Source organism: Canis lupus, chromosome 2, assembly GCF_003254725.2.
Source record: "Canis lupus dingo isolate Sandy chromosome 2, ASM325472v2, whole genome shotgun sequence".
Lineage (NCBI taxonomy): Eukaryota > Metazoa > Chordata > Mammalia > Carnivora > Canidae > Canis > Canis lupus.
Window position 1 is genome coordinate 18,467,367 of NC_064244.1, and position 12,323 is coordinate 18,479,689.

A 12,323-nucleotide genomic window follows, 5' to 3' on the forward strand; every position below is an offset into this window, starting at 1 on the left:
TCCTAAGGAATCACTAATATCTGACTATCTGGCAACTTCCTAGAAGAGGTCCATTCTCAGGACTTGTCTTCGTTTGACCTGCTACAGAGGTTGCTCTGTGCCAGTAGCTCTATCCCTGGTGTGTTTGTGGAAAACAAGCAATGGCGGTTGTTTAACATCACAATTGCATGTCTCAGTGATACTAGTTGCAGCTAACAAGAGACTGAACAAAACTGTAAAAGGAAAAATCTGGGGAATGAGATATCCTATGGAGCTTTGGAAAACTCTGACATATCTCCAGGAATCTAGAAAGCCACACACGTGTGCAGGGTTGTGCACATGTCCAGGAAAAGATGCGAGAGGGCCCTAATCTCTCACCTCCATTTGATCTTGAGGATCTGTGTAAGCAGGAAGTGCAGTCTAAGGCAGAGTTGTAAACTGCCTGCTACAGCCTTATAGGCATATCCCAACACACAAAGACTTTAAACTAGGTGTCACAAGTATGTTAAAAAGTTATAAGGAACCATGTCTAAACAATTAAAGGGAAATATGGGAATAATGTATAACTAAGGAAAAATATCAGTAAAGTAATAGAAATTAATAAAAAAAAAACCCAACTAGCAAAGAATTCTGGAATTGAAATGTATAATTGAAATGAAAAAAAAAAAAATCCTTGGAGGAGCTCAAGGACAGATTTCAGCAGGAAGAAGAAAGAATCAGTGAACTTGAATATAGGTCAATTGAGATTAGCCTGTCTGTGAGAAAGACTAAAAAAATTGTACAGAGCTCAACAACTATCAATGACACTAACACATGTAAAATGAGAATCCCAGAAGAGGAGGGAGAGAGAGAGGGACAAAGAATATTTGAAAAAATAGTGTCTGAATACTTCTCAAATTTGATAAAAAAATATTAGTCTACACATCCAAGAATCCCATTAAATTTGAAATAGGATAAACCCACTGAAGTCCACACCCATATACATCACAAAATATCAAAGTTGGAGAAAAAGTGATCATCTTCAAAGGACCAAGAGAAACCAACCTATCGAATACAAAGAGTCTTCAATGAGTTTAATACCTCCTTCTCATCAGAGTCCATGAAGGCCAGAAGGCAATGGAGTGACATTTTAAAGTGTTGAAATGAAAAGACTTGATTAAAAATGTATATCTAGCAAATGTATCCTCCAAACTAAGTAGAAATTAAAATACTCCAGAAAAAATGAAAATTGAGAGAATTTGTTAGCAGATTTACTGTACAAGAAATTCTAGTGGAAGGCTTTCAGGTTGAAATGAAAGTACCATAGCATGTCTTCACTACTGCTAAACAGTAAGATAACTACATAAACAAATATAAAGATTTTATAATTGTATTTTTGTTTGTAGGTCTTTTCTTCTGATGATTTATTTATTTTTTTAAAGATTTATTTATTCGTGAGAGACCCACATAGAGAGAGGGAGGCAGAGACACAGGCAGAGGGAGAAGCAGGCTCCATGCAGGGAGCCTGATGCGGAACTCGATCCTGGGTCTCCAGGATCATACCCTGGGCTGAAGGCAGCACTAAACCACTGAGCCACCTGGGCTGCCCTCTTCTGCTGATTTAAAGACAACTACATAAAGCAATGACTATAAAACTATATTGATGGGTTTGTAAAGTTTAAATATATATTTTTTAAAGAGATTTTATTTATTTGAGAGAGAGAGAGAGAGAGACCATAAAGGGAGAGGGAGAAGAAGAAGGAGAAGCAGACTCACTGCTGAGCAGACAGCCTGATGTGGGCCTTGATTCCAGGACCCTGAAACCATACCTGAGCTGAAAGCAGATGCTTAACCAACTGAGCTACCCAGGCACTCCTAAATATATAATTTTTATGGCAATAATAGCATCTAAGGATGAGAGAGTTGGAATGGAATTCTTTTAGAGCAAAGTTTTATTTACTATTCAAACTAAATTAGTATTAGTCCAAACTACATTGTTTCATATTGGATGCTAATTATAATCCCAGGAAAACCACTGAGAAAATAACTTAAAAATATATAGTAAAAGAAGAACAAGTAAATTAAAGTGGTATACTAGAAAATATATACTTAATACTCACGAGGTTCTAATCAATGAGATAAACAATAATGAGTGTTGGCAAGGATGTGGAGAAATTGGAATCTTGTGATTGCTGGTAAGAATATAAAAAGATATAACCATTTTGGAAAACAGTTTATCAATTCCTCAAAAATTGAAACACAGGCTTACCATATGATCCAGCAATTAAATTCCTAGTCATATACCTATTGGCATTGCAAACATTATGTCCACACGAAAATGTACACATTGAATATCCATAGAAGCATTATTCATGATAGTGAAAAAGCAGAAACACTCCAAATATCAAACAACTGATAGAACTTAATGCAGTGTATTTATACAGTGGAATACTAGTCAGCCTTAAAAGAAGGAAAGGAATAAATGAAGGAAAATGAAAGAAGTACTGATGTAATACTTGCTGGAATACATCATGTTTTAAAACATGATGCTAAGTAAATGAAGCTAGGCACAAAAGCTGATCACATTTTGCATAATTATATTTACAAGAAGGGTCAAGAACAGGTAAGTCCATAGGCAAAGATAGAAAGTTGACCATTGGTTCCCATAGACCATGGTAGAGTGAAAACAGGCTACCAGTGGTAATAGGTATAAAATATATTTTGGAATGATGAAAATGTTCTTAAAAACCATCTAAAATGATGGTTACAGAACTTTGTGAATATTCCAAAATCCACTGAATTATATATTTTAAAAGGATGAGTTTATGAGATATACATACCAGTTCATTAAAGCTAATTTTAAACAAATTGAATAAGAAATTAAGGCTCTTGTACATTTTAACAAATTGAAAATTATTTTAAAGTTGTCCAGATATAACTTACATGCTGAATAGCTATGCTGAAAAAGTAAAGATTAAATTCTAGCGGAAACATAATGATAATAATATAATCATAATAGAGTCTTTTACATGAACTAACTTATGTTTAACAAATAACAGACCCTAATCAATAAATGGACCATGTGGCAAAACTATGATGAAAAAAGCAGAATACAGTGTGTTTTTCTTACACAAAAAATAAATTAACAGAAATTGCAGCTGTGTGAGTCAGCAAGTTTAATAAAATATTTCTAGATTTCTTTGAGAACTGTTTTATTTTTTTATTTTATTTTATTTTATTTTATTTATTTATGATAGTCATACAGAGAGAGAGAGAGAGAGGCAGAGACACAGGCAGAGGGAGAAGCAGGCTCCATGCACCGGGAGCCCGACGTGGGACTCGATCCCAGGTCTCCAGGATCGCGCCCTGCCAAAGGCAGGCGCCAAACCGCTGCGCCACCCAGCGATCCCCTGAGAACTGTTTTAATTGGTTGTTTAGGTTTAGGATGGCCTAGAACATGCTAGATTCATTTCCATTGGAGGTATTTCATAACTGTTGGTGTTTCCTCTGGCAGGTGCTTGTGGTGGCTTCCTGAGGACAGGAGATGCGCCAGTCTTTCTCTTCTCCCCAGGCTGGCCAGAAAGCTACAGTAACAGCGCTGACTGTACGTGGCTTATTCAGGCCCCAGATTCTACTGTGGAACTCAACATCCTTTCCCTGGACATTGAAGCGCAGAGAACATGTGACTATGACAAACTTGTGATCAGAGACGGTGAGAAACTTTTAAACAAAACAAAAAAAACCTACCAAGTTTCAGCCCTAAAATATATTTAGTTATGTTGAATTATAATACTGCTTGTTTACTGCCTCCATCTGTTTTGTGTGGAAGTTCTCAGACGTTATGGTCAATACCAGAACTGGTGACAATTTCTAAAGAATGTGAGGAAAGTATTAAAGTATTAAATTTCCTGTAGCAAAGTCATGCACGTATGATGTCAGGGACAGCATTGCACCCCTAAGAAAAAGCACTAGCTTTGGCTTCAGTAGGAAGTAATGGTCTGAGTTTCCAGATGCTGCTGCTTCATGGAAAGTCTTTGGAGATAGATTTTGGCATTTTATACCTATGACTTTAAGATCTAAGTATGAAAAAGTATATATAGTTGCAATACATTCAATTCTCTGTGTCTTCTGAATCTCTGGGTAGACTAGTAGAATTAAGGGCAAACATTTTTCATCTTTTCCTCTATTCCCAGGTGTGGCGCTGCTATGCAATCAGTGAGGGAGAAGCATCATGCTAATATGTAACATGTACAAAATTGTGCTTCGCAATTCACATGTCTGGAGAAGAGGGCAGTCCTATCCTCTGATCAGTTTCTCATAGTGAGGTCCCCAGACGGGCAGAATCAGTGCCTCCTGGAGACTTGTTAAAAATGCAAATCTTTCAGCCCATGCCCCAGCCCTACTAAAGTAGAAACTCTCTGGATGGGGCCTAGATCTGTGGTTTTAAAAGCCTTCCAGGCAGGGCCATGTTTAGGGTGAGGAAGGTAAGACAGGATTGTGCAAACTGCAGGGTTAGAGCCTACCTTCATTTAAACCGTTCATATTTTGACCATTTGATGTTAAATATTAATTTTTAAAACATTGCACTAAAGTATTATTTATCTTGTTTTCGTCTTTGCCCCGTCCCCCCACCTTGAATGTTGCCCGTGATGTGAGTGCTTCACTAACCTGACCCTTGTTCCCCTGCCTCTAGGTGATAATGATGGTCTTTAAAGTTTGAAAACCACTACCTGCCATGATAAAGACATTGCTACCTCTCACGCCTGCCTAGACCACAGGGAACATAACTAGAAAAGTGTTAAAAGAGAACAGGTAGAGGGGAAGCTACTAGGAAGGCAGGCTCAGTGTTCTTTAGCTTCCTATTTTCTAAAAGATGTGAAAGATAAAGAATTTTCTATGAATTTCCTAATTGTTAGATTTTGGAAATTAATGAAAAATGCTTCAGGGCATTTTGTGGACCAAACATGTATTTGCTTTTGGTCCATAGGTTACTAGTATGCAAGGTCTTATCTCCCTTATCCCCTCAACCCTAGATTTTCATGGAATACAGTTAGGAAATGGGAGAGGTACTTTATTTTCCTTCTGTAGAGGCTGGAGACTAAGACTCAAATCCATCATAAGAACGAAAGGAGATGATAAATCTTAACTTTTCCCCCCTTTTCCTGTCAACCATAAGCAATTAGCACATTGCTCAGAGAAATTATCATCCTTTCACTATCAAGGTACTCCTATAGATATTAAAATTTTAAACTTTTCATATAATAAGATGAGTGTGTTCTTGCACACATATTCTGAGTGTTCAGAATCTAGTAGAAACTTTAAAAAGTATCTTTGGTAGGTAACTCCAGTGATGAAGGAAATTCACTTTCTATCAAGCTGCTTTTCATTCCACCAATAATTTTTCTTAGAAGCCTGAAGCCAGGGAGTTACTTTCTTCTTCTTCTGTGCCACCTTGCACTAAATACTAAATGGCTCCATATCTGTTTTAATTGTCTGTGAAAAAGAGACCAATATCTACTTCTTGGAGTTGTTTTGTCAGGGAACATAATAAATGCAAAATTCTCTAGCAAAAGTCCTGGCATTTTATAGATATGGAATTCAGAATTGTTTAATTTAGATTTCAGTTTACTTTGCTAGAGCTATTTCTAAAATAGTTTTCATGATGAACTCTTTATAGATTGGAGGTGTTCTTGCTGAGATGTAGAGCTTTGGGAGCTTAGCAAATTCACTTACATGCCCAAACAATAACAGTGTTTTAAATTGTAGCGTGGTATATCCCAAAGAGATTTTTATTCACAACATAAGGAGGGGCTGAATAGGCTCATTAGCTCCTCATATGTTTCTTTACTCATTCAAGAAGTAGCTATGGGGTGCCGACTATGTGGCCGTTGGCGGGTATTTTGTTCATTTGTACAGTGATTAGTCTACATTTAGAAGACATGAAATTTCAAGTCCCACTTCAATTGTTCGTTCTTCATTCAGCCAGTGTTTTTGCTTCTGAGTAGCAGGAGCATATCACATTCTGAAACAAATATCTAAAACCAGTGACCACAAGCAATAATACTTTCAGGCCACTTGTACAATTGGTCAGTCATCACAGGCCTTCAGCTCATGGCCCTTGGTTCCCGGCTAGCTGTGACATCCCTGGGTTATCCCCAGAGAGGGCCCTGTAGCCTTCGTGGGAGACTTGAGTCACTCTCCCACCTGCTTATTCATTTTACAGGATTGTGATGATTCACTACTGAATCAGTTTTTTCTAGACCATGTACCAATAAATTTTATATACCGAAGATTCCCCCAAATTGAGGTCCTGTGAAACTGCATTGGCCCTAGAAAAAGTTTTAAAAAAAAAGCAGAGAAAATGGGGGGAAAGCAAAATAATAATTGTGTCCGTGAATCAGTAATCCTTTTATCTATTTACAGATATAAAACATACTTTCTTTGTGATCCTAGAGAAATCACTTAATAACATAGTTTGAACATCTGGAGCTACTTCTCAAGGGTTTTAAATCCTTGTTGACTTCTATATTCTGTGCCTTTGGGCAAGTTATATATCTTCCCTAAGACTATTTCCAGCTTACAAAATTGGGGTGATAAAAAACCTGAGTCTAGTATTTTTACTAGTAGCTAGTAGCATTACTGTGAAGATACAGTCTGATGTTACATGTAAAGCACTCAAAGTGGTAATAATAATTGCTCGATAAATATCAGCTACTGGTAATCCTGGACCTCAGTTTCCACATCTCTAAAATGAGGAGTTTGGACTAGAAAGAGAATCACCAGACTACCCTATACTCCTGGTTCTTTACCTTTGATTTTCCCCTCTCCTTAAAGATCAGGTTCATCCCTGCTACAATCCATATGGTGAAGTTATAGAAGATCCTAGAAATGCCTCAGTATTTATTATAGATACTGAGGGGAGAAACAAACCATGTTGTGATTATTGGGTTATCTCCCAACTCATCAGTTAGGTAATCAATAAGTAATTATTTAGAGATAAGCATTGTCTAATCAGACAGTCTGACGTGGAGTTTAGAAAAGAAATAAAAATCAGTAGACCCTACCTGGTCTCACTAATAGAGAAAATATGCACCTATGATATAATAAGAATATGTAATAAACTTCAAAATTTTGTGATATAGACAATTAGAAAATAAGTAAAAAAAAAAAACAATTTGCAGTGAAATGTGTAGCAAAATTGCACGGCAAAGATAACAAGAGGAAAAGGAGTTACAGAGAGAAACTTTTGAATTGTAAAAAAACAAAAATTTCCAGAGGTCAGAAAAAACACCTTTCTAGCATCTCCTATTTATAGCTATGCCATTGCATTTGTCATCCCAGACAATACCTTATTCTCTGGAGTAGGTATTAATGAGTGAGTTTTAGTAGTGGTCGGCGTCAAAGGGATTCACTTTGCTGGTTGCATTAAAGGGGCAAATTTCCTCATGTCTCATATTCTATTTTTGGTTTTTATAAGCTTGAAGTTTATTAATTATTTTCCTTAGAAGGAGAAAAAAAACATGCATTTTATCAGACAAGGAATCCAAATATTTTATAATGTTCTTTTGCTCCATTCTGGCTTTGATTGCGGCTTTGTTCCAAGTTGCTTATATTCAAGAGCAGTAAAAAGGAAGAAGAACCATGAGGTGACACAGTCATCCTTTGCATCTCTTCCTGGAGGGCACACTTACTGAAACTGTCTTTTTTCATCCTTCACACAGGTGGACATAAGTGTGTTCTTTTAATAGTAAAAAAGAATAAACAGCATCAAACAAATTAAAAGTCTTAAAAACCCACAAAAAAACCACAGTCACAACTTAAAAACCCTCTGCATACACAAGTTTCACACGTCTTGGCAAATGACCTTACAACATTAGCATAGGATCTGAGGCTAAAGAACCAATCTTTCTTCTGCTTTAGACATCTGACCTTCAGCGATCAGAGTAATTTAGCTGAGTCTCTAACATACACTTCGGCACTGCTCCTCCATCACTTCCCAACCCCCATATACTCTGATTTTGAGTTTTAGTGCCAGGAAGAACTGTTACCCAATTTTGAGGAAGACAGTGGGGACTGTCAAAGGAGACTTTAACATCAAGAGTAAAGAAAAAGTAGGCAGCGTGATTAGGAGCTGGAGCCAGAAGCCAGAATGATGTAACCCCTGGAGTGTCCTTGTATTTGAGAATCTCATTATCTCCTAGGAATGGTGATGTCCTGAAAAAAACATATAAGCTGCTTTGTCTGGGTTGCAAATGATGGTGGAGGAAACTCTGAAGAGAGTGTATTTTCCTGCTGACATTTCCTTTCTTTGGCATAGGAGATAGCAACCTGGCCCCACAGCTAGCAGTTCTCTGTGGCAGAGAGATCCCTGGACCCATCCGGTCTACTGGAGAGTACATGTTCATCCGGTTCACCTCAGACTTCAGCATAACCGGAGCCGGTTTTAATGCATCCTTTCACAAAAGTAATATGTTTTGGGTTTCTTTTTTTCTTTTCTTTTTTTTAATGTCATGTCATATCACCTCTCTTTCTCTCATTCTTTCCCTAATATACTCTGCTTATTTTTCACGTGAGTCTTTGTTCTGCCTCTGGATGGCTATCCTTATGTCAGGTACTGATTCTGATCCAAAACACTGTGGCTGAGTTGTACAAAAGGATTACCTGGCTTTGGGTCTCTGGGTGGGGTAGATGCCCCCACCCAGAGAGGTGTATTCATGGTGTGTTCTCAGTTCATGCATATGACTGAGATCCTTAAAACAATTTTTCGGCCTAGTTGAGGGTTTCAGTTAGAACAGAACTGGATAGCACTTATCCATAACACATCAAAGGGACAATAAGTCAGAGTAAGCTTCAGTCTAAGAAATAAACAAAGTAATACAGAAGATATCTTCAGAAATCTCTTGAATCATTCATTTGAGGGTTGGCAGGAAGAGTTTGTTTCTCTTGAAATATGAGTTTGATGAGTCAGAATGTGCACAATATGTGGGAAGGATTATGTGCAGTATGATCAAGATGTTCAAAATTTGATAAAACAGGGAGTCCAATAGTAACTTTAAAGCCAAACCCGGATTAAAATGAAAGAAGTAGTCCGTGGAATATGGGACATTTAAAGATTCTCATGCTTTTAACCAAAAAGCATAATTTTGAAGTAGACTCTCACTATAGACATTAAAAATTTATTTAATACTTCCTGCACTACTATATATATCTTGTATGGAGTAGGGAGCAATGGAAGATAAATTATCTTCTTCATGCTCAGGGAGGTGGGCTGAATAGTGGTTGAAGATAATGGGGTTTGATGTGAGACAGACCTAAGATAAATTTCCACCTGTGAGTTAAATAGTTGAGTGAACTTGCTGCACTTCCTCGTTGAGCCTGCTCCCTCCATCCTCTCTCTTCTCCCAGTCTTTCTCTCTCTGTCTCTGTCTCTCTCGTACATGTGTACCACAGATGGATGTGTGCACGTATATATGTATATGTGTGGTGTGTGTGTGTGTGTGTGTGTGTGCACACTCCTACATGCTGGGCAGCTGCATGTCTAGAAGGTATTTCCATTTTTACATGTGAAACTTGAACTCTTGCTTCCCACTCCCTTCCACCTTCCATACCTGTTTATTCCATACTCTTTACAATCTTAATAAATGGAAAGTACATTCTTTATAGTTGCTGAAGCCAAAACTCTTGACATCATTCTTGTTCCTTCTCTTTCTTTCACCCTACCGCCTAACCCTACCTCCTGACCATCAACAGATCACATGATTCTACCTTCCCAATACATCTAGACCCCAACCATCCCAAGCCCAGGCCCTATCCTCTCTCCCTGGACTCTGGTAGCCACTTCCTTATTGGACACCCTGCTTGTGCTTTTCCCTGCCCGCCCCCCTTACAGTCTAGGTATTGCAGACAGAATTATGCTTTTAAAATCTAAGTCAGATAGTACCATTCTGATGATCAAAATCCTTGAATATCTTCCTCTTACTTAAAATAAGTCCTTTCAGTTTCCTGCATGACCTAGCCCTGATCCCTTTGGGAATACTCACTGTGCCTCATTAACTCTGACTTACACTCAAGCCTTTACACCAAGTGCTTTCTGAACTGGAACGCTCTTCTCTCACAAAGCCATATGGCTTGATCTCTCATTTCTTCAGGTCTCTGTTCAGGTGGTACTGTAACAACGTGGCCTTCTCTAGCTTTCCCAGACAATACTATACCATTCTCCCTCTCTGCATTCACTTTTCCTCATAGAACTTATCCTCATCCCACTTATTATATATATGTTAATTTTTGTCTTACTCATCTCTAAAGTAAGCTTCTGAAAGTAAGTAATTTGTCTCTATTGCTTATTTGTATATCCCGATCTTAGGAAAAACCACAAAATGAGTACCCTTGTCATGTATGTTCAACAAATGCTCCTTGGGATAATCATTCTGATACTTTGGTCCCAGTTAGTTTCAAACCACATTTCAATTGCCTACACTTTAAAAATCCCCAAGAAAAACAGGAAAGCATAAAAATCCCATCGTAAATGTCACATAAATAGTTATCTTTGTTTCTTCTTGGAAAGGTTGTGGTGGATATTTACATGCAGACAGAGGGATTATCACATCTCCTCAGTATCCAGAGACCTACAGTCCCAACCTCAACTGCTCTTGGCACGTCCTGGTTCAGAGTGGTCTGACCATTGCTGTGCATTTTGAACAGCCCTTCCAGATTCCAAGTGGAGATTCTTCTTGCAGCCAGGGAGATTACTTGGTGGTAGGTGATGCTTGCTATGTTTATGATTATTATCTTTGCAGACTTCATTCAAAAAAATGAAATGATGATTCTTTTCTCCTGGGACATAAATTGATATGAATTGACTGCTCCATCTCTCTCAGTATGAAGGAATTTATGCAATTTTAATTCATGTTCCTAGCTGAAAAATGGACCTGATATCTATTCTCCACCCTTGGGACCCTATGGAAGAAATGGTCATTTTTGTGGCAGTCGTCCTTCATCCACTCTGTTCACCTCAGATAACCAAATGTTTGTTCAGTTTATTTCTGATGGTAGTAATGGAGGGCAAGGATTTAAGATCAAATATGAGGCAAAGAGTTTAGGTAAGTATTTTCACAGAGAATAATGCCTGTACTTTTCCTGCAGTTGCTTGATCTTCCTTGTTTAAATAGATGTGAGGAAAAAATATATAAAGTTTTCTTTTGTAAACTCAGAGTAATAACAAGAATAGCTGCCTGTTTTCAGATACTTACTATATGCTCGATACATTCATTATCTCATCATGACTGCTTTTTAAGGAAGGCAACATTCCCATTCTACAGATAAGTAAAATGAGGCATGGATTTTTCCAAGTCTACTTAATCAAGAGAATGAACAAAGTAAAATTCTCCATGACTATAAATTAAACTGGTCTTAAGGATACCCTGAAATTTCTTAGTCCTTTCTGCTATAAAATGTCTAATTATAAGTTATATTCCATAATGGAAACATCACAAGAATGATAATCACATTGTTTTATAATCATTTGTATGCTTTCGTTTAAAATGAACACATATTCCTCTGATTCTGTTATTACCCCTTTAATTATATATTACAGTGGTGATCTTTACTTAATTACTCTTACTTGATTACACTTGATTATAATTATATTTAATTCTACCATAATGACTTAATTTGTGACATTTATTTTTGTATAATGTTTAATTGAATAAATAAGTAAATAAGCATAGTTTCAAAAGAGAAAGTAATAGAAAATAAATCTTTGCTTTTCCCCCAAATTAGGTAATATAGATTTCAGGATAATCATATGACCTCAACTCAGATTCTTAGTATATTTAAAAAATATGTTAATCTAAATAAAACCATATATTGTATATTCTCCAAAATATGAGATTTTCAAATGTCAGCATAATTTCTTTATCTTGGAAGAGGAGAAGAAATAAGGGTCTACCAGATGACACAGAAAATCATCTAATAATTTAAGTAGGTTCCATGATTATAGGGAATGTACTTCTGCTACTTCCTGCTACATACAGCTCTGGCACTTAGAAGGAACCTTGAGACAGCTCTATGGATACCAGCACCATTACTTTATAGGTTGAGAGTTTGTGATCCCTCTCTATCTCTGTGCTGAACTCAGCTGCTGAATCCTGTGTGGGCCGAACTTCACCTGGCACTGAAGAGTAGGCTTTGTAGAGTAACAGTGCCTTGTGTCTAGTGAGTAGACTTCAGTCCATCCCAGAGAACTCTACTTTCCCATAATGGAGTCTTGAGTTAGTCTTAAACTACTACCTTTTTTTAAATTACCTTTTTAAAGTCAGTATTTATGGTAATTCAGATACACTAAAGGTTTGTTTGTTGGTTTTTTT

The 12,323-nt window shown here is 37.2% G+C and overlaps 1 protein-coding gene across 1 annotated transcript in view; it reads left to right on the forward strand.

Moving 5' to 3' along the window:
• The window catches only part of CUBN (cubilin), a 258,475-nt gene that overhangs the window by 158,441 nt on the left and 87,711 nt on the right, over window positions 1-12,323 (forward strand). The window contains exons 40-43 of the mRNA XM_025445065.3: window positions 3,473-3,670; window positions 8,276-8,422; window positions 10,523-10,713; window positions 10,874-11,057. Of these exons, the coding sequence (XP_025300850.1) occupies window positions 3,473-3,670; window positions 8,276-8,422; window positions 10,523-10,713; window positions 10,874-11,057 (720 nt within the window). The remainder of the gene's footprint in view (window positions 1-3,472; window positions 3,671-8,275; window positions 8,423-10,522; window positions 10,714-10,873; window positions 11,058-12,323) is intronic.